The sequence below is a fragment of the Morus notabilis genome, unplaced genomic scaffold (genome assembly GCF_000414095.1).
Source record: "Morus notabilis unplaced genomic scaffold, ASM41409v2 Scaffold698, whole genome shotgun sequence".
Taxonomy (NCBI): Eukaryota; Viridiplantae; Streptophyta; class Magnoliopsida; order Rosales; family Moraceae; genus Morus; species Morus notabilis.
In genome coordinates, this window is record NW_010358448.1 from 305,445 (window position 1) to 327,481 (window position 22,037).

Below are 22,037 nucleotides of genomic sequence, written 5' to 3' on the forward strand. Positions count from 1 at the left end.
GAAAATAAGGGACAATGACAAAGTTTCAAACTTGGAGGCAATTAAGATTCTAAGAAACATATAAAATCTTCTTCTTCTTCCTTTATTTTCTATTTTCTTTTCAGAAGATAAGAAGTACGAATATATGATATCCTAGAATTTCTTGGTGAAATATATTCTCTATGGTAAAAAAAATAAAAAATAAAAAAAAAAAGGAATTGCCACACATTGTTTTTTTTTTTTTTTAATTTTTTTTTTTTTTTGGGAAAAAAAAAAAAAAAAAAAAAAAAAAAGGAATTGCCCCACATTTTTTTTTTTTTTTTTTTTTTTTTTTGAGGTTGACAATTTTTTTTCATAATGTTTTGTAAATATATTTTAGGTTGCTTTTGCAATAGTTCTAGTTGGATTAAAGCAGGATTCCGATAAAGTTTCCCAAAATCAGGCGAGTTTAATTAGAATTAGGGGTCAAGAAAACGTGCTTCGAATGATAAAATCCGTGTATTATGTTCATAATACAGAAGTTGATTCAAAGGAATATTGTCAATCCAGAGAATTTGTTGCTTTTCTTTTTATCTTTTCTTCAAGTGTTGGAGAATTCAATGTTTAATGATGGCCTTTATACAAAAATTCAACCAATTTAATTAAAAATCTCATTGGACATACATTACAAGTCAAAAAGTGTTGTTCTTGAGTAAAGTTTTAGGATGTTCTTGAATTGGAGTCCTATCTTGAGGGTGATAATTAAGATAATATAAATATATATGCTTAGGTTGTAGTTTCTTATTTCTCGGTGGAATTTGACTTGACAACTTCACCAATAATTAAGTTGCGTAACTAATTTTGATTAAAAAGTTCATTCTAGATATATTGCCACAAAATGCATCACAAAGTCGTGGACTTCTAAAAACTCTCCAGTAGTACATTCTTAATTGGCAGCCTTTTTACTGCTCAATAATATTGAAAAATGTTAAAACTGTGGAGGTAATATTTTGGGATAAATATAGATTCAATTTTTCATAATGAGCCTAAGAAGTCCCTGCTACTACATGTTAAAAAGCTACAAAATTTTCAACGGATGAGATAGTTTTTAAACTTTATGTACTTCTTAAGTGGCTGAAAAATTAGAAGGATGTGCCGAAAATGTAAAAAGGAGATGTACAGTAGGATTGCTCAAATGTAGAATATCAGTTATAGTACGTTAATGTCAATAAAAAAATAATATAATTACCAATCAATTTGATATATGAATCTTATATATTATTGTGATTAAGTGAGAAGCTTGCATTAACAATTGGCCTTTTGACATTTTGTTCACGGCTCAGACGAGAGAGAGTGAATTTTTTTTTTTTTTTTTTTTAATTTTTTGCTCAGGGAATGAATTATTTTAATCGTATCCAGTGTCCTAAAAATTATATGCAACGCAACGAACAATCATTCAATGAACTTAGGGAGCTCAATCACATGAAATTGACATTCTATTTGTGTATTTGATAAACACGTGCTTAATTAGACCTCATACGATAACAGGTGTCAAATGCTATACATAACAAACTGTTACTAATCATTAATTATAATATCTCAGCCAAAAAACTATTTTCAGTTTTTCATTTGTGAAAACAAAAATTAGTGACTTAAGAATCTTCTGCAAATTATTGGGAATTGAAATTCTTAGATTTTTAATATTTTCGGACAGCTTTCTAATTATCTTTTATTCGTGTTTTTAAATTGCATTTTGACAAGAATTAAGCTCAAAAAACCCAAAAAAAAAAAAATGATAGAACTTGCATTAGTTTTTTGTTGAACGGTGACAATTATAAGGTAAGGGATTCAAAATCTTCCACAAGACTTGAATAAATCCATAGCAAAGAAAAATCATTCCCTTCCCTTCCTATTCATTTTCCTCACTTAGATATTAATTATTATACCTTTCTTTCCGTCCTATTTTCTCTCTCTTAGACTCTTACCAAATACGGCGAAATATTTCGGCATCAATAACAGTACTTTGCACAGTTAAAGATAGAAAGCGTCAATATTCAATTAGTGAAAAGCCACCTTACAACTGCCGGATATACAAGATTTCAAGGCAACAAGACAAAATACAAAGGACGGCCTTTCAATCTTCCCAATCACGCAGATCAACATATGACGAGAGAAAAAAAAAAAAAAAGGGTAAAAAGATTGATGGTAAAAAAAAAAAAAAAAAAGGGAAGATAACGCAAAAAAAGAATTCAGAAGCAAGGGCATATATGTATCTATGGCTAGCTCCAACTTGTCAAGCCCACTTTTTCAGCAAGGTTGTACATTACCAGCTGATCCCACACGGGGCCGAAAAGGCGCTCCCCTCCAATGGCGAATGTAAGAGCCCATGAAGAGAGAAGAGCAGTAAAAACTATGAAGCCAACCGCGGATCTCAAGACATCTGCGAAAGCAAATTTTTATTAGCAGAGAATAGTAATGCTGAACGAAAGAAATCTTTCTTTGCTACATGACTACATTTACCACATGATGAATTCAAGGAATAGTGTATCCAGTACCACAGCCGGTATGTTATGCAAATGGACAATGGGGGTTTGGAAATTTTGTTAGATGAAAAAACGCCAATATAAATTTCCTCGTAAAGAAAACCAAGGCCTCGTTCATTTCACCGATTCGAGTTTTCAGTTCTAGATTTCTATAGTAAAAAACTCTCAGAAAATGTCACATCTAACTTTTTCTGTTACAGTAAAAAGCTCTCAGAAGCAACAGGATAAGACGGCTAAATGGATATGATGAGAGGCCGAAAATGGAAAGGTTAAATGCACTTCAAGGTTCAAAAGTTACAGGGACCAAATATCACTTCATGACGCCTTAAGGCTTGCGATAAAAGACCTTTGCATGATTCAAAATGTAGACATTGCTGTGTGGCTACTGGCAGCAACACGTGCACACTAAATGTATGGTGTCAGCAAATTCGACTTTAACTCTAAAACCCGTCAACTTTTGAAACACCTAAGGCTTGGCAGTGTCACCTCTCAAAATGTCTAAGAGAAGAAACGATCCTATGTGTGTGCAAAAGTACAAAAAAAATCATATCCACAACTGCAATACTTCTCTTAAAAAAGGTATTTATTTATATTATTATTATTATTTTCAAAACGAGCATGAAGACAAGAAATAAACAGCTATCTCCTATTTTTTTCCCTTTTTTCTTCTTTGACAAAAATCTATGAACAGTTCCAATATAAGGGGGGAAGAAATATTTAATAAGTAAAAAAGACACCATTTTAAGATTAGAAATTATTTCCTTCACATGGACATCCAACCTTGCTAACTATCTCAATTGTTTTTATTGCTTATCAGCCATCAAAGCCCCTAAAAATTGTACTCCCAAATAAATTCAACATTAAAAGAGTTGCAAGTTGAAACTATTAATAATACTTTTGGAACCAAAACAATTCAGTGTAATATATCAAATTAAGTCAAGCTATACTGACCGTCAGGGTATTTTAGATGGAAGGCAAGGCCTATTAAGTAACTCTACCACTTGATTACAACTAACCAGTATGACCCCAAAACACGACCTTGAATAAACTAATTTCGCCCCTTACCTAGTGCTCATCCCCTCTCCAACTCTTTGTACATTCACATGGTGTTGTATAATAATCTCATCTTAGTTAAAGTCAAAGTTTAAATTCAAGAGAGACTATCTTTTTTTCCTTACTGTTTCCATCATCTTAGATTATTACTTTTATTTCATTAAAACTTGTTAATTCACGTTAAATAACCTAGAAAACAACTTCTCATGGATAAATATACCTTCATTCAGTAATGCCTCACATGATACTACCATTCTAATCTAGTGAAAGCCCTGAACCATTCTTAGTAAATTAGTAATCAAGAAATAACGTTAAGAACATTTGATAGCATGGCACGCCTAAAAACCTTAAACAACGCGGTAACAATAACCATATTTTAAACCGACGAATCAATGACATAACTCAAGGAACCTCCTCAACCAATCGAAATAACTATCACAGTCACAACTCAAACCAAGAGACCAAGAGGCTATAGGCCAATGTGGTTGCCAACAATAGCATGTGCTAACAAGAAACTTTATGCATTTTCCGAGCCAAAAAAAGAAAGAAAATTTAAGCATTTAACAACTTGTAGCTAAATGACATAATGAGAGATCGTATCGCTAAGAGATACGATAAAACCAAATTGATCAACACTTTCTTTTGAAAAATAACTACCAGGCCATTCTAAACAAGATAATTTAGCAGGATCTTGCTTAGAAACTAGAACAAATTCGAGATTAAAAACCGAAAAAAGGACCAAACAAGAAAAGCTAAACATGATGCATTGTCAAACTGAATTCTCCTACATTAAGCTGTTAAGAACGCGAAACATCAAAAAATCTTTTGAGAGCTATAATTATGCCATTAAACCTCGGTATTAGATATGATTAATTACAACTCAAAAATACACTCCGAAACTAACAATAACAACAATTATATTAAACAACCTAATTGCAAAATTCTGGAAATTCAACTGATCTTTCGCAAGAAAAAGCACAAATTTGAGACGAAAACGAAGATTACGAAACCTCAATCAAAATTAGAGAGAGAGAGAGATTATGTACAGTGGCAACAATATCAACTTGAAAGCACACTCCGAAACTAAAAATATGAACAATTAAACAACCTAATCGGAAAATTCTTGAAATTGAACTGAATTTTCGCAAAGAAAAAGCACTAATTTGAAAGGAAAGCGAAGATCACAACACATACAGTAGTGAATGCGAGGGAAAGATCGGGAGTGACGGAGAACAGGCCAGAAGTAGAAGCAATTGACGGCCCAGAGCAGAGGAAGAAGCAAGAACCCGAAGTTGTAGAATCTGCGGGCGTAACTGAGCGACTCTTCCTCCGACAGACCTAAGGAGCCGTCTATGGTGGGCCACACCGGCGAAGACGACGAAATGGAGTTGAGATTTCGTCCGGGGTTAGGGTTAGGGTTAGGGTTTGGGTTTTCTGTAGTAGTTGCTTGTGAAGCTTCCATGTCCGTGGAAGGAAGGAAGAAAGAAACGTTTTTCTTTTTTTTCTCTTTCAACTTTCAAGTCGAATGGGATCAAGCGATTGTAAGTTGGGTTAGTATTGTTACTCCAACTGATAACTCTGTTAAAAACACGGACGGACTGACTCAAGTGCCGCTCACGTGTTGCACTTATCAGGGCAAGATAGGTATAAAAATTATACTTTTTTATTAAAATGAAAAAAAACTCTCTCCTTTTACGTTTGCGGTTTGCACACTCTCTCACTATCCTCCAATTAATCTTTGAAGATTGAAACCGGATTAGTAAAGAAAACTCCAGCAAACATCAACATCTTTAAAAATTGAATAAAAATTCGTGAAAAATCTCCAGCAGACATCAACTTAATTTCATTCCAAAGCAATTGTAAGTTTTTTCTCTAAGGGCTCAATTTCATACTTTTAAAAAAGAAATAAGGAAACCCAAAAACCATTTAACATAGTTAAATCGGTAATTCTTCAACTGCCCAGGCAAGAAGATGACCGAAAAACTTGTTCAAACTCCCAGGTGAGAGCGTGATTGCGATCGTCCCCCTTGACTTGTTCTGATCTGAAATGGGTCACAAAGAAAGTGGTGAGAACAAAATTTAAGAGAGAGCCACTGGCCTTGAATTTGTTGGAAATTGCAGACGCCATGTCTAGATCTTCAAGGGCATTAGGAAGGTCGTCAATGGCCTCCTCCTACTTCAAATCTCATGGTTATCGATAAAATTTTGTCAACAGAAATATGCCGGATTACCGTCTAGTAATCAGTCGGGTTACCAACTAGAACACGTAATAATGACTAGGAAAGTGTAACTGGTTGTGTGTATTCTAAGAGTTCTTTGAGTATAGGTGCAAATGCAAACAAATAAGAAGAACACCAAAAATTATAGTGGTTCACTCTTAATGAAAGAGCTATGTCCACTTTGAGGAAGTTTTCACTATTTTCTTTCTTCTTTGATTACAGAGGTTTTGTTCTCTCAGTTTTTCATCATCCTTTCTCTCTAGGGCCTTATCCTTTTTATATCTCACAGATTACACATTGGAGAAAACTGAGACAAATGGTTATCTGACGGTTTCTCTCGAGTAGTCCATTATCCTACTCATCTAGACTGTAGCTTTTCAATACCTTTTAGACTGTTCATTTACCTACTTTGTCCACTATTGCTGCTCTATGGATCTCTTGTGATTTCCATTGGTCTGTTTTTGGCGGCTAATAGGCTTGTAATCATTTTCTCTGTTGTTGACTTTGTCCAAGACCACAAGTAACCTAGAGATTTTTCTCCTGTTACCTCAGGGGATACTCTTGGGATCTGGGTCAGAGGACTGAACATCCTGCCCTATGCATCCCCATTGGGCCTCCACGGCGAGTCAAAATGGAATCCTCATCCCTGCCGATCTTTCCATAGCATCGTCAGTCTATGAGGTCTTGGGATTCGCCTCTGCCTTGACTGTTTAATTGATCGACTGTTGGCTTGGATGTTGCTGGTTATAATCTTGTTGTTGTTGAGCGTTTCTTCAAGAATTATTCTAAAACACTTTGGGGCAGTCGACCCTTCTCTCATTGGTACGGCACTCATCTTTGAAAGCCGACCCTTCAACCATCAGCGCCTATCCGCTGGCTGACGTGGCATGGTGGTGGCCATGGGAACTCGGTTGTTGTCCGATGTGGCAAGGTAGGTTTTCCCTCACAACAGTTGTCATCGTCGTGCCGCCCCACTCCTCCGTCAAACTCCGGTGTCGCAGCGACAGCCTCCCACTCTAAATCTCGGTGTCACCATGTGCCCTCTTCCCCTCTACCCAAACACATCGCATGGTACGACATGCGTGAACAAGATCTGGGATTTTTATGATTTGTGTTTAATGTTTTTTTTTTTTGAAGTTTAATTCCTAGTGTGGTTATAAAGACTTGGCATACCCCTAAAAGATGACTTACGTGCAGATCATGTGTTTAAATCTGTTAAGTATTTAACATATGTTACTAAAATGACCACTAATACAGTAGATTTTGAAATTTAAGAGGTTGATTGAGAATTTTAATTCAAGGATCAATCTGCTAAAAACGTAAAGTTTAAGGGAGTCTCATCCAAAAAACCTTGTTTCTAATTTTTTTTCTTTTTCGTTACAAGAAATAAAAAATTATATTGAGACCCCGGGACCTTTAGACCAAGCTTAATTACAATAACACTCCTTCACCTCAACTTAATTACAACGTCACTCTTTTTATCCCTTGGAAAATTTCGGAAATAGAAATTAGAAAGAAATAGGACAACCAATAGCCGAATATGCTTATAAAAATGAATGTCAATGCAATATATATCTATTGATGATCATAGTTTTCATGGTCCAAGCACCTACCATTTTCCCTTGGAATCAAGATTTACAGACAATTTTTTTTCTATTATCCTTTTCTTTTTAGAGAGAGATAAAATTCATTCGACTTCTTTTGAATGAATTTCAAATAATACATTGATTTCACATAAAGAGCTTCCTCCAAAGAAAAACAACAGAAAAGCTTTTTGGATATTATCTTGCTCATAACAGGTTTCATAACCTGTTGAGAAAAGTCGGACTCGTCTTATTAAAAATACCCCTTTTAAAATTACACACCTTGATTAGTTTTAATTTAAAATGTAGAAATATATGAACTAATGTCAATGAATAAAAATAAAATAGAGCTCCATTTCAATGGTATTTTTAAAAATTGCCCTGTTCTTCCTAGTACAACATGAGTTTCAGATTATACTACATTCTATTCCTATTCAACAAAATTATTCTAACAAAATGATTCTGTAATATTTTTTGAAAAGAAAAAGAAAAGAAAACTGACTGGGAATTCAAAAAGGGCAAAAAAAGGAATAGACGTAGGTTTTTTTTTTTCTTTTTCTTTTTTCTAGCGTACAAATACAACAGACACAAAATGCGTAATGCATTTCTAAAGAATTTAATCATCCTTGCACCATAGCTGACTCTGTAGAACAGCACTAAAAAATGGCAAGAATTTTCTTTTCCTTCCTTTCATCGGATACCTTCAGAGAAAACTGTTTTTCCCGAATCAACAAGATGCAATAGCTGAGGAAGTTAAAATTTCAGCATGCTGATCGCACTGAACTCGGTCGGCTTCATGCAAGGATCCATGACAGTCGTAACACTTCAGGATTGAGATCGCTCCCGCATTTTGGCTCTGGCAAAAAAAACTCCAGCCAAGAGGCCTACAGAAATGGAGATTTGGTTAATAACGCTAAAAAAGCATTCCAAGTTTGTGTCTTTCCCATGTTGAATGGAGATAACTTACCGAAGAAAATGCTCGTGGAATTCTCTAAACTGGTCGGGACTTTAAAAAGTAGGATACCGGCAAAGGACAGAGGGATCTTGTTCAGTGACCCAACAAGGCTGCACATATTGAGAAGCGATTAGGAATTCCCACTATAGAATTATGGGGTAATGTTACACCCCAAAATAAGGATCTCTAGCTATGCAGTCAACGAGTGGAAACAAATTAAACTGGTTATGCCTTGAGATTGAGTGGCAGAGCCAGAAAAGTCTTTTGGCGGGAGCACAATATGAATTTTTTTTTAATTAAGAAATCATTTATTATTGAATGCAGAAATAGTTATAAATTTCTACATTGTGTGGGGGAACCGTTATAATTTCCTTTATTTAATGGGCCGCAACTGAAATTTTAGAATCTGAGTGGCCGCTAAATGGAACCCAGAAGGTAGTATAGCACTTCCCAGTCAAAAGCCAGACCTGATAACCCTAAATCAGACTTTCAACAATGGTCTTAAAAGCTAACCCACAGGAATCAAGTTCATGTTTCCAAATGTCAACTCTGGGGTGCAGTAAAATATCAAAATCTACACTCGTCACAAGTCACAACTACATGTTCTCGGGGCCCTTCTTGCCGAAGATAGAAAAGGATTACAAAACGATGTCAAATGTCAAATTGAAACTAGATGGCTCCGATCAAAATAAGTTGCACCAAGAGAAATAATGTATGCATCAACTAAATTCTTAATTTTACCTGTATGTGGTAGCACCTGTTTGATGAAGAAACCACATGGAAGTGAAGCTGATTGCCAGACCCAAAAATCCGCTAAGCGTCACCACCAGCCAAAAATCAGGCATCCTCAATAGGGGTCTGCATTTTAGGTCAACAACAATAAGATATAAAGCGAAAACAAGTATTTCCCCGCATATTTGAAATCAAAACGCATTTATGTCAGAGCACTATCCACATTCCAAAACACAATTTTTTTTCCTAATTAAATTACGCTAACACCCGATATAGTATGGCAACCATCTCTCATGATCAGCACACTATCTGAAAGTTGCTCAATTTCATGCAGTATTTAGTTTCAATACTTCTTTCATGTAAATTTCAATTTTCACGGACGGACATGTGGAAGTCAAAATGTGGCACAACTAGACAAGTAAAAATCATGCAGAAAGAAAAATGGATTGGGAGTATATGAGTTAAAAGGGAAAACTAGAATTTAGTAAAAGACATAGGTTCTTCCGAGTCCTAAAAGCCTTAGTAGTACCCTCTCCATATCCAGGCTACCGAAATCCGAGAAAACAAAAGCCACAATTCTTGCATAATTTGACAAATGGTTTGAATTACTGTGACTATTAGTGAACAGGTAGTTCAACAAACTCATAAAACCTGAGTTCAGATTTATGCCAAAAATACCTTTTTAGAGATGGGTATTGAAAGTGAGTCGAAAAGAGAGAGAACAAATCATACCACTAAAAAGATGAAAGGGCAGGAAGGAAAACGATGGCCAGAAAAAAAATAAAAAGGGAATAAATAACCTAAAATTGTATCTGTAGGCTTTTCAGGTTACTTCATGCAAGGCTTTAAAATCACAGAAGACTAGGTGATATAAGATATTATATTAAGCAGTCCTTAATACTTCAATAAAAAAAAATGTCAGATCATAGAGCATGAACATCTATCTTCAACATCATAAAAATAGTACTTGCATCAATATCACAAAAATTAGTGTCAACCACTGACAAGAACATTAATATCAGAAAATGAAGCAAAAAACTCACGTTTTCAAAAGATAATCCACCTCATTAAAAATGAGTATAAGAATAATCCCCAAAGGCAAAGAAAGGGTGTTGTTTAGCAAGACCATTGAAAATTCATTCAAGTTCCCAGATTTGGTGAATTGCTTTGCCGTGTCCATGACCCGGCGTAGAGTCAGCTGCACAAGTAAAATATCACAATACATCAACAACATTTTAAAGCAACAATAATAAGAAAGCTAACTTAAGCCTAAGAACGCTTGGTCTAGTGGCACCAAACAGGTGGAATGGGGTTTGGGGGAGGTTGCAGGTTCCATCCCGTATTTTGTGTGTGTGTATTATATATGTATAAGAGAAAGTAGATATTAAATAGATGTATGTACAAGATGAAACAAACAAAAGCAAGCACTTTGAAATCAAATACTAGGACTCATTTCTTGAGTATCTGTTTTCTTTCTTTTTCTATTTTTTCCAGCTAGTTGAACTCGGCCAACTACCCAACTCCATGTTTGTTTTCATGATTCAGATTTCTAGTGGGATCTAACATAGTAAATATAAAGATTTATAAACACTCAGCATTTCAGACGAAACTCAGCGATTAAATTCTTTCTCTAATAATCTTAAGACTTCGCCAAATTATGTTGAAAGGCATTTTTGACTTCACCACATCCAAGGTTGAAAGTTTACTAATCAACCTCAAGCCACTGGAAGGCTTAGCTGACTTGAGTTGTACAAATTAACAAAGAACGACACTCTGAAAAGGTACAAATTGAACGAAAACATAAATGCACTTACGGAATATGATGCAGTTAAGAAACAGTTAACAATCTGCCATGCATAGCCGACTGCATGAAATGTTAGGTCAGTAATTCCTCCAGTAATTGCTGAAATGATCTGCACAAAGTAAAACCAGGAATATTTTAAATCTATCCATGTGCAAGGTTTTAGGTTTTGTTACTGACTTTTTTGCTCCAGTTAGCCATTGGATCTGTGGGGCTTTTTTTTTTTCCCAACTAATTGGGCCATTTGTAAGAACTATTTAAGATATAATGATAATATTAAAATAAAAAAGAGAGTTAAACAGCAGAAAGGCGTTCTTCGCGAAAACAAAGCTAATATTTAAAATACAAATAACAAATTGACTAAGTTATTCCGCATTCCAGACTGCTATAGTCAAATAATTGAATCCTAAATCACATTTGAGTCATAGAACATACCATTAGGAACAGAGCAGTCCACACTCTGCTGTCATGATGCTTGTTAAATAGATACATTTCGCCAAGAGCAGTTATCACATTAGTTACATTCTTCAGGACTGTGACCATAGCGACATTAATGTACTTCAAACTGCAAACAAGTCGAAAGTTTTCAAGTAACAAATTTCGAGGAAAAAAAAAAGATCTTTAAACTATTATCAAGTTCCAAACTGTAGGCCCGTTTAGTTCATTGATTCGAGTTGAGATGTGACTTTATGTTAGAACTTTTTACTGTAGCAAAAAAGTTAGATGTGACTATTTCTGAGAGCTTTTTTATTGTAGCAAAACTCGAATCGATGAAATGAACGGGGCCTGCAAACTGAACACATAGAAAATCATGATCTATGATATGCCCAACAACTATACGAGTCTCACACCACCAAGGGTCAGGGACAGACCAGGCAGGTCTAAAATCTTAAGCTTTGGCATGCCCAATCTTACATAAAAGTAATCCATTACGGACCCTATCTTACATAAAAGTAATCCATTACGGATCATACTTCATACTAACAAATACTTAGTTTTATTTATAGACAAACAAAGGTAAGATGTTATGGTGCTACTATAAACCAGAAGTCCTTTCATGATAGGTACTATTTTCTTAAGAAAATATATTCCAAACTAACTCCAAGAATCAAAACTAGGAAGAAAGGTGTTGATAAATAAAGAAACACAAGAAGAGATAACCAATAAAAAAATTCTACACTTCCAACAATAAATCAAGCTAGTAGTCAAAATAACATATAAAGTCAAGTCAAGAGTGAATCATGCTAGAACAACCAATTCAAAATTTCAAACTTCATACCTACATACCTGAACATGCTTGTAACAAGCATCCCAACGAATATAACGTTTACTGGCAACCAAACTTTAATCAATCTCCATGTCAGTGGTTCCGTCGATACTAAACCCAGAAAACTCAATATCGACACAAGAATTACTGAAATAAAATTCTGCACCCACAGAAGCAACATTAATTAGTTAAGTATCAAAGCCCGTCATCGAATCATTTGTTTTGATCATCAAAAGAATAAAAATATGCATCAAAACGACGTCAAGAATGGTCGATTACCTGGTACAACATCAAAGATATCCCAGCATTAAAATCATAGCTGGAAAGTACAAACTTGTTGACTAGTATCATGCTGCAAGAAGAGATGCAGTAGGCAAGGCCAGACAACAATGCCTGGTTTTGCAATTTAAATCCCTTATTACTCTGACTCCGCATAGTAACTTTTTCTCGGCCTTTCTCCAACTTACCAACTTCCAAGTCGGTTCCACCATTTTCGTAAGGCTTCATTACAAAGTATGCGACCTACATGAACGAATGTAAACAAAATTCAATGATCAAACCAACTTCACAAGATGAGTGACTTATCAACCAACTTCTGATCTTACTTACTCGTCAAAGAACCGGATCAAGCAAGGTGTTTGACCTTGAATTTCTGAGATAATATCTACCCCAACTTCAATTGAACTTGCTTCTGCAGTCTAAGCACACCCCATAATCAGAGATCGAAAACTTCACTAAGATTCAGAGAAAAGAAAGAAAATATTCAAAGACAATCATAACTTCAAACTCATAAAATAATTTATTGCTTGAGCAACTACTAGAGTGAAAATATTCTCTTACAATAAAATTTATGTAAAGGAAAAACTCTGATACTCTAAACTAGTTCCAACAACAGAATCCCCCAGAAATAAAAGCATTTCCTTTTTAGTCCAAGTTTTCAAAATTTTCCCCACCAAATGTGACAACTTTCTAACAGGATCAGAAGCAAGAAATAGTCTTGTAGTGAACTTGTTTTTTTTTTTTTAGTAGAAGAAAGTATCTATTAACCAATAGATACAATCAATGGTGGAAGATATCCAACCATTAAAATGTCTCTTTCTATCCAAAAAGCAAATAAGGATAAATCATGTATCGTAAAAACAACACATAAAAGATTGACCAAACTCCCTTGAAGAAGAAAAAAGACATGAGGACAATTATCTAAGAATGAAAAACCAAATGCAAAACAGACCTGAAAAATAAAAAAATAATAATAATAAATAATAATTAGGATATAAATAATAAATTAGTGGCATGATTAAGGAAAATAAATAGAAAAATATACTTATCTTGAAACCACAGTCAAATTTCCAGCGTATATATTTGAAGCATTGCAATATTCAGCCAGGGTTGATTTTTTATTTTATATTATTTTTCATTTTAGTAAGAGGGAGTAAGGAAGGAAGGCCTTCATTATCAGCCTCTTTTTAATACATAGCAAAGTAAAACACTTTTAGGGAATCAAAAACACTAAAAATCAGTAATAAAAATAAGACTAGTTGTAATAAGAAATAACAGCGGTTATTGACTTTTGAAATAAAAGTAACTGATGAATGTAGTTATCCTAATAAGGGAGAAATTTTTGAAAATGTTTCAGAATGACACGGAAGGAAAATTTTCAATAACTATATCCAAAAGTACCGTCCATGTTAGCAGAAATCTACAAACACGATAATAGTAATAAGATTTAACGTTAAATAGAGATTAAAATCTATATTTTTTAAAGAATTATAAAGATGAGAAAAAGTAACTTATGAGGAAACTTAAGTAATGTAGCATTTCGATCTAAATCATTAATTTTTCTGTTATTTAATAATAAGAACTAATATATTCACAAGAAGTTGTCGTCATAATAGTAAAACTTTAAGAAAAGAACTAATCACACTGACTACAGAAAATTGTGAAGTACGAGGGAAAAATATCAGTTGTAACAAAACAGAAAACGAGAAAATCTAAGAGTAAAGTATAACTATGATACAAGACATTGAGGTGGATTATTATATACAGAATTACAGATAAACAGCAACATGCCAACATGCATAGCAGAATTTGAGTCAATATGAAAAAAATCAATTAGGTAAAGGAACAAGCATAAAACCTTCGCCATAATGCAACAAGTGCAGAAACTAAATAAACACCCAGATAGACAAGGCTAAAGTCAAAGATATTCCAGGGGAAAAAAATGCCATATAGTGGGAATACATATGGATTACAGAAGAAGCTCCAACCCAATCTAGTTACCGAACAAAGAAAGAGGAAAATAATCCTAATCTATTCAAATCATTAAAAACCATTCACATAGTGCTTAATCCAAACACAAAATCTATAACATATATTGGCCAGTAAGTATCGATACTACTATTATAGTATAGACATAAATTAGTGAGGACAACATAAACGAAATTGTAGAAGTTTACTACTTAGAACACTAATCAAATTATGCAGTAGTACCATACTCTGATTGAATTACCCAGAGAAAAAACAGATGTACATGAACGTACTTTCTAAATGTCAAAACAAATTCTTAGAATAAAGCAAAATATGAACAAGCGATGATTAAAAAAATAAAAAAATAAAAACTTGTAAATTCATGAGATGAGACTCAAACCGAGAAGAATAGGATCCAATTAGTGATTAAAGGCAATGCTACGTTCGAACCGTACAGAATCACTTCCAATAAAGCATGGGAGATCGGAGATATCACTAAGTACCAAACAAGAGTTGAACACAACTTTCAAGATGGAAGGTTCGTTGAACTCGTCGATTGAAAGGTAAAGTAGAGCATATAATATTTTCCATAGACAGAACAGAAGACAAAATTGATTCGATGACAGATAAACCACCACAAATAATAGGTTATAAGAAAACGGTTACAAAGGAATCAAATATGGAAGAATGTCGATGTTTTCAATTAAGGTTACATGAAAATAATACACTTAAAAGGAGACAGAATTTGTTAGATTTCCCATTTCCCATTTCCCAAACAAACATATCCAAAGTTTCAGAGAGAGACCTTTTCGATCGGAATAGAGGCAAGGAACGCAGGGACCAGAATGAGAGCAATCGAAGGTCGGGGGTTTCTTTGAAACTCAGCAGAACTCTACCCCCAATTCCTCCGATTTCATTTGTGCCAACTGCCAACAGCGTCAACGGAAAGTATTATTCCCAGATTAATACCAGATAAAATTTCTAACTTTGTTGTTGTGTCTCTGAGTTTGAAAGCAAGAAGAAAACGTTTCTATTTTTACTATAAAATATGGAAAAAAAAAAGTCTTTGTAGTGAAGTTAATGAAACAAGAATAATCCAAATACAAGAATTTTGGAGAGGACTCAAAAACTGAAGATACCAACTTGGAAAGGAAAAAAAAACACCAAAATGAATATGACATAACATGGATCAAAACAAAGTAATAACCTTGAACTCTTCGCCAAAATTGGAACAGCTTCACATCAATTAAGGACGACCCAGAAGAATAAAAGTGATTATTTATATATGATTCGAATCCAAAAAAGAAAAACTCAACAAGAGCAGTGATTTAGTAAAATCAGAGGAAACCTTATAAGATTTTGAGTAAGAAACAGAAAGGAAAAAAAAAACTTTTCAGTTCAAATCAAAGAAAATGGACGAGGAAGGAGTAAAGGCTAAAAGAAAAATCCTGGGTTGTCGTGTAGAAAAATCGTTTTTTTTTTTTTTTTTTTTTGAAGTTTTCGGTTCGTTATTGTTTCACAATTCTCATTACTCATGTACTTTCTAAAATGCGCTGGCGTTCAGTGGGCGTACTTTAGCATTTCTTTTTCTTGTTTTTTTATTAAATTATTTTAATTTTTATTTAGTAATAAATTATGAACTCTGTACAATTTAAATATTGATTACTGTTAAAAAACCGAATATCCTTTTCAAAAAAAAAAAAAAAAACCCAATGTAGTATGAATAATCTATCACATAATTTCTTCTTACATGACTTTTTGTTTCTTAGCTAAACATGATTTAATTTTTTTTATGGAAATGATTTCATTGACTATAGTTCAGATATAAATTTAGCTTATGTGTTTCACATTCCAAAACGAAATCTTGATTACTTTCTTTTTCATTTTTATGTATGGGCAAAATCAATTCAAAACAGAAATAGTTTCCTTAATCTCCTTTTTTTATTAACATACAAAACAAATTTCCTTAATCTGAAAATTTTATTAAAAGTATTGGTTGGGGGATTCGTACCCCGATTCGAATCGTAGTTCATGGTTTATTACAGTATTTTTTCTCATAAAAAATACACATAAATTAAAAATAATTCTAATTTATGAACCAAACGTCTCCGAAATAGTAAAGATGGAGATTTTGCCACTTGGGCAAAGCCGTCTATGAGGACTGACTTTTCATTATCATTGTTTACGCCAACAATATTTTGACAATTCTAAAAGGGGAGACTTCATTCTTTCTTCACTTTTTTTTTTAATTTTTTGAGTTAATTTGACTTATTCAACGTTGTTTAGGTCCTGCTAATCTTGATAGAATGAAAGTAATAGGTATTTCTTACTTTGAAACAATTAATTTTAGCTAATGGATAGTTTTTTTTTTTTTTTTTTTCTAATGAGATAGTGGATGGTGGTTAATGAATTATATCTATATGTCACAATCTGCTATATTGTAATGAGGCAAAAAAAAAAGAGCAATTTGGGCAGATATTGACTGTTAAAGCTTTCTGGATAATCGAAGACTATAATTGATTGGGCTAACTAATAAGTAATAAAATGAGTTTCACGTAACTAGTTGAGAATTAAATAAAGCTTTTATTATGAAATGATTAAAGTACAAGAAGTTTCCCCTTAAAAGTACAGTACGCATTTAGAAAAATAATTATAATTTTAAATTCATAAATTAAACGTTTACTTATTTTAATTTGAGGTACTACAGCATGAAAAGTAATTGAATATAATAATAATTTAAATATTCTATTCGTCCCTTAAAGAATTAAATCTATCTTAACTACTAATAATTGATGTTTCTGTACTTAATCGATTGATGTTTCTATACTTAAATTTCGTTCATTTCGCTGATTTGAGTTTACAATTTAAGTTTTTCTACAGTAAAAAACTCTCACAAATAATCACATTTAATTTTTTTATTACAGTAAAAAGCTCTCACATAAAATCACATATCAACTCGAATTAAAAACTCAAATCAGCAAACTAAACGGGCCCTAATCGAATCGGGATTATTTCCACGGTTTTAGCTTGAAAATAGTCTCAAATGCTTTTAATGAGACTTGGAAAGTTCACTTCAACGGTTAGTCGACCTTGACCATGGATCATGCCATTCGTATTCCTTTTTTTTATCAAAATTAAAATTGCATATTTTCATTCTATTGCTTATTTGGAACAATATTTAAAAGCCACTATTCTCTCTCTCTCTCTCTCTCTCTCACCTTAATTTTGCAATAAAGACGCATAAAAGTACCAACAACTATTTCCACCATATTTGAACGTAATAAAGTCACATGTGATTATTCCTCCTATTGGAATAGTTGGTGTTGCTCTACTTTTTTTTTTTTTTTAGGCACTGAAAAAGTGATTCTAAGAAGTGGAAACTCACCAAAATAAAATAGAGGCATAAAAAGGCATAACCTAATTGCCAGAACGTGAAATGTGGTTTCTCCCCCGACCCACTTTGACCAGCCTTGAAAAGATCTCAGAATCTTGATGCAAGACAGACTATATGGTGGAAATGGGAACATATACAGGGCAGAAAGTGAATATCTATATATATGGTGCTTTTAGACTCTCAGTTCATGTCTTCCAACATCATTTGTTTGCCCACATGACCATATACGAAAGAAATGCTTAAACAGTTCTGCTACAGTTTTTTTTTTCTCATAAAAAATTTGAATTTTGGTTCAAATACTAAACAACTTATACATGTCTGAGATGCAACAATTTTCTGATTAGTTACTAGAATGCTCTTTCAGAAGCTCAGTAATGTTTTCTTCTTGAACCCTTTTCAATGGTTGAAGATCTGGTTAAATTGAGACATGAAGAACAAGAAGTGGAATTTGTACCCGACGTCTAGTTGAAAATATGAGCCAGATTTTCACGGCAATATATAACACAAGTTTATGCATTTCTTGATTATAATTATATCTCTACAGTAATGTTGATGAAAATATCAAGATTGGAGTATCGATGGCTCTGAATCCATTGAATGCTAACTTTTGAATTCCAGAAACTGCAAGGCAAAAATGTGATCATCAATGAATTTTCATTTTTGACAACCTATGTAAAGAAGACCCATAGCAGGAAAAATAAATGATATACGAAACAATGAGCAATGATAAAAAAAAAAAAAAATGATAATGACTAATAATTACCAGAGAAATGATTCTGACTAGAAAGGGGGATTTTTTTTTTCTTATTTTCAAGAGTTGATTTGCTTGATATAAGCTGCTTGTCTTGCTTTAATGAAATTCATAACCCCCACCGCATCACCATGCATGACGACTCTCCCATCTTCCATGTAAACAGCACCATCTGCGTACTCAAGTTCTTCCAATCGATGTGTCACCCACAAGGCTGTAACGTCTCCAGAACTATCCAAAGAATTCCTGACGGCTTTGATCACCCCAAGCTAGTCATGAAATAAATCACCCAAGAAAAAGAAAAATAAAAAGAAAACATAAATAGATATTAGTCTTTCATGAAAATTTATTATGCAGTCAAGCAACTGATTTAACTGCGCCAAGACGAAAGCCGTATGTGAAAATAGCAATTAACTCAGCAGCCTGTAATCTAAGTATAGCTTTATTTTTTGCTTCACCCTATTTAAGGTGGATGCTGTGATACCTTGAGTTTAAAATGATTCGCGACTGCAACAATATTTGGTCAAACTTCTCTTGCTTCCTATTTCCGTAAAAACAATACCTAGGAAAAATTACCTGATCACTTTCATCCAAAAAAGTTGTAAGTTCATCCAACAAGAGAACTTTACATGCTTCAGCTAAGGCACCAGCAATAGCAACCCTTTGCTTCTGACCACCACTGAGAGTTTGAACCGACCGCTGTGAAACGTAAATGTGAAAACTCGTGCTAACAATTATGAAAACATTGGCATAATTAGATAGTGGCTGTTAACTTACCTGCTGGTAGCTAAGCATGCCAACAGCATCCAAAGCTTTTGACACTCTAAATTTGACCTCGTCACGGGTAAGGTTGAACTTACCAAGGCCAAATGCAACATCTGCATCCACTGTTGGCATCACCACCTGCAGCATAAGCAAAAGTTCCATTATAAATTCATGAATCGTGATAACTAAGAAGATATGACATGTTCTCATTCTCTATTTTTATTGAAACCGTAAAAAGAAGTCTGAATTCCCAATCAATTCATCAAATTAGTAATTCTCAAACATCGGCAGAAACGCGTAAATTTATCACGATTATGTAAAGTTTGAACTTGCAAGCAAGATGTGAATCAAAATCATACTTCGTACACGACAATATCCAGACAACGGGCAACCTCCTTCAATCATAACTTATTCAGTAAACCACTTTCTGGCACGAATCCTCTTCAACAAAGTAGTTTTAGATGATATATCTCCTCTCTTTTCAAGCTCTATGACGACAAAAATATGATGTAAAGCACCTTAAAACCAACGGCATCGAGCTATATTCTTTTCTGCAATCCTACAGGATATGGACTCTTTTTTTATTTTCTTTTCTTCTCGTTTTTTTCCCTCCTAACTTTCTAGCGCCCATCCCATAAAGTGTTTCCTTAATCAAAGTTTCCTTTTTCATGCACTTTCGAAAGAAATTCACAAAGTAAAAGTTCAGACGGACCCTATTTGTATGAGCAGTTATAGAAATCTTCCAAGTTTCTTAGTTCATTGAAAATTTCATGCCACTGGCTCATGAACAGACCTGACCCCTTCATGTTTGTTTTTGTTCCCCAATCGATCAAAAATCCCAAATCCTTGTAAAAGTTCGATTATAAATTCCCATAGATACCTATAAAAGCTCACCGTGATGATAACTAAAGAGGCATGTTCTCATATACTCTTATTTATATTGAAACCATACAAAGGTCTAAATTTCCAATCAATCCATCAAATTATTAACTTGCTTCATGTAGGTAGTTTCTAATAAAAGAATACCGTGATGATAAGCTAAAAGACATGTTCTCATACTAAATGGCCCAACTCGAGCTCAATAGCTTTGGGAAATCAAATATGGAACTAGAATTTTTTTCTCTGTTTTTTTTTTTTTTAAGATCCAAAAGTAGAAATCAAATCCAGTAAAAGGGAATGAATGAATTTGCAATGAAATGAATTAACCTGATGGTCTGGGTTTTGGAAAACATAGCTCTTAGGCCTCTTTACAACAACAGTTCCTCTTGTTGGATTCAAAAGACCAGCCAAAATCTACAACAATCAATGGACACCGATAGTTAACCAAAACATGGAAAAAAAAAAAAGAATTAGATTTGGATTTTTCCTTCTTTTTCTTTTTATTCTTTTTATTATACTTAACCTTGAGAAGAGTAGATTTTCCACAGCCATTGGGACCAAGAAGCATCCAGAACTGCCCCGAGGGAATGCGAAGCGAGCAATCATTGAGAATTGGCAATGTTTTTGTTTTTCCTTGCTTAGCTGTGGATACCCAGAAACTCAAATTCCGACCTTCAATGGCAACATTATTATTATTCTCAGTAGCAACATTACTACTGCACTTAAACAGAAACACAAAAACAAACAAGGGAAAACAAAAAGAACCCATTAGAGAGAAGACCCAGATAAGACGAAAGCCAAAGAGAAAACAGACAGTATCAACTATGAGCACCAAATGTTCGACGAAATGTCGAAATGAAAAGTCTAACCTGGAGAACGATGTGGAGTGCAGAGGAGGTAGAAGAAGATGCCGAGAAGAGGAGGAAGTGATATTAATGGAGGTTGAGAGAAGATTCATTGCCAAATTGTTTACTCTCTCATCTTATCAGTCTCTCAAGAGTCAAAGAGTTGCCATTGTTGTTGTACTTGTTCGTTAGGATCTCTAACTGAGAAATTTGTTTGAGTCATTGTCTAACATCGTGAAATTCACAAAATAATCCTTTTTTTTTTTTTTTTATCAAGAACGACTACCCAATTGTTTTCGTAAAAAAATAATCATTTTTAGTTATAATTATTTTATAAATAAAAATTTTATAAAAATTATTTTGCTAATAAAATTTTTTATTGAGTAATTTTTACAAAGACCTCTCTCTGATGGACAAAATTTTTGACTAACTTGCAATTCAATTTTTAAAGTAGTCCAATTTAATCCTCTCTCTTAGAATTTTTCTTGAAAAATAAGGGCAATATGTTAAAATAATTTTTTAACAAAATAAAATTAACAAAATGATATTTTTTTTATTTTTCATAAAAAAAGACATTTACTCATTATTTATAAAATAAGGTCATTTTATAAATAAAAATTTTTAAAAAATTATTTTACTAATAAAATTTTTCAAACGGCTTCATTTTACAGCTGAAGAAGCCAACAGCTAGTTCCATTTAAATAATTAGAATGTTAGGAATTGATAACTTTTCTAATTAAGCAGCTCCACTCCACTGACGGGAATCCTAATAGGAAAAGTCTTTGAAAAAATAGTAAGATTTTTCCAAAAAGTTGAGGAAACAAAAAAAAAAAAAAAAAAAAAAAAAAAAAAGGTTACAAAAGCGAAATGCCGTTGTGGTGGGGGAACCTTCTATTGCTTTTTCTTTGGTGGGATTTAACAGCGCAACGTAATTATTCAAATCAGTAACGTTAAAATGCTTTTCTTTGGCGGCCGGCATGCATGATTAGCAAAACTGATTACATTTAGATAATCATTTACACGCAAAAATGATCACTTCTCACAC

At 33.5% G+C, this 22,037-nt stretch overlaps 3 protein-coding genes across 4 annotated transcripts; all 3 read right to left on the reverse strand.

Annotated features, from left to right (window-relative positions):
• Nucleotides 1-1,966: 1,966 nt before the first annotated feature.
• LOC21403592 (probable gamma-secretase subunit PEN-2) lies at nucleotides 1,967-5,094 on the reverse strand. The gene is made up of 2 exons (XM_010092544.2): nucleotides 4,749-5,094; nucleotides 1,967-2,398 (listed from the first exon to the last, which is right to left on the reverse strand). The coding sequence occupies exons 1-2, from the start codon at nucleotides 5,014-5,016 to the stop codon at nucleotides 2,238-2,240; spliced, it is 429 nt and encodes a 142-aa protein (XP_010090846.1). The 5' UTR covers nucleotides 5,017-5,094; the 3' UTR covers nucleotides 1,967-2,237.
• A 2,769-nt stretch (nucleotides 5,095-7,863) lies between these two features.
• On the reverse strand, nucleotides 7,864-15,767 carry LOC21403593 (GDP-mannose transporter GONST1). Its single transcript, XM_024161985.1, has 11 exons — nucleotides 15,566-15,767; nucleotides 15,164-15,284; nucleotides 12,721-12,809; nucleotides 12,391-12,633; nucleotides 12,132-12,271; nucleotides 11,280-11,409; nucleotides 10,858-10,956; nucleotides 10,087-10,241; nucleotides 9,053-9,169; nucleotides 8,324-8,421; nucleotides 7,864-8,240 (listed from the first exon to the last, which is right to left on the reverse strand). Exons 4-11 carry the CDS (start codon nucleotides 12,616-12,618, stop codon nucleotides 8,182-8,184), a joined length of 1,026 nt encoding a protein of 341 aa, XP_024017753.1. The 5' UTR covers nucleotides 12,619-12,633; nucleotides 12,721-12,809; nucleotides 15,164-15,284; nucleotides 15,566-15,767; the 3' UTR covers nucleotides 7,864-8,181.
• A 2,309-nt stretch (nucleotides 15,768-18,076) lies between these two features.
• Nucleotides 18,077-21,241, reverse strand: LOC21403594 (ABC transporter I family member 10). 2 transcript variants are annotated; one of them, XM_024162003.1, is made up of 7 exons: nucleotides 21,017-21,241; nucleotides 20,671-20,860; nucleotides 20,475-20,561; nucleotides 19,281-19,406; nucleotides 19,080-19,202; nucleotides 18,516-18,772; nucleotides 18,077-18,373 (listed from the first exon to the last, which is right to left on the reverse strand). In XM_024162003.1, exons 1-6 carry the CDS (start codon nucleotides 21,103-21,105, stop codon nucleotides 18,563-18,565), a joined length of 825 nt encoding a protein of 274 aa, XP_024017771.1. In that variant the 5' UTR covers nucleotides 21,106-21,241; the 3' UTR covers nucleotides 18,077-18,373; nucleotides 18,516-18,562. The 2 variants fall into 2 exon arrangements, with proteins under 2 accessions (XP_024017771.1, XP_010090848.1); XM_010092546.2 differs by having other exon boundaries at nucleotides 20,671-20,863.
• Nucleotides 21,242-22,037: the final 796 nt, after the last annotated feature.

What these genes read in the sequence shown, in the direction of transcription:
- LOC21403592 (XM_010092544.2), bottom strand. Translation starts at nt 5,016, where the DNA reads ATGGAAGCTTCACAAGCAACTACTACAGAAAACCCAAACCCTAACCCT. An exon ending in TTTCCCTCGCATTCACTACT is followed by an intron (nt 2,399 to 4,748) that starts GTATGTGTTGTG and finishes TTGCTTTCGCAG; the next exon opens with ATGTCTTGAGATCCGCGGTT.
- LOC21403593 (XM_024161985.1), bottom strand. Translation starts at nt 12,618, where the DNA reads ATGAAGCCTTACGAAAATGGTGGAACCGACTTGGAAGTTGGTAAGTTG. An exon ending in GGACTGCTCTGTTCCTAATG is followed by an intron (nt 10,957 to 11,279) that starts GTATGTTCTATG and finishes TACTTTGTGCAG; the next exon opens with ATCATTTCAGCAATTACTGG. An exon ending in TCTTAACTGCATCATATTCC is followed by an intron (nt 10,242 to 10,857) that starts GTAAGTGCATTT and finishes TTACTTGTGCAG; the next exon opens with CTGACTCTACGCCGGGTCAT.
- LOC21403594 (XM_010092546.2), bottom strand. Translation starts at nt 21,105, where the DNA reads ATGAATCTTCTCTCAACCTCCATTAATATCACTTCCTCCTCTTCTCGG. An exon ending in GAAAATCTACTCTTCTCAAG is followed by an intron (nt 20,562 to 20,670) that starts GTTAAGTATAAT and finishes TGATTGTTGTAG; the next exon opens with ATTTTGGCTGGTCTTTTGAA. An exon ending in TTTTGGATGAAAGTGATCAG is followed by an intron (nt 18,773 to 19,079) that starts GTAATTTTTCCT and finishes TTTCATGACTAG; the next exon opens with CTTGGGGTGATCAAAGCCGT.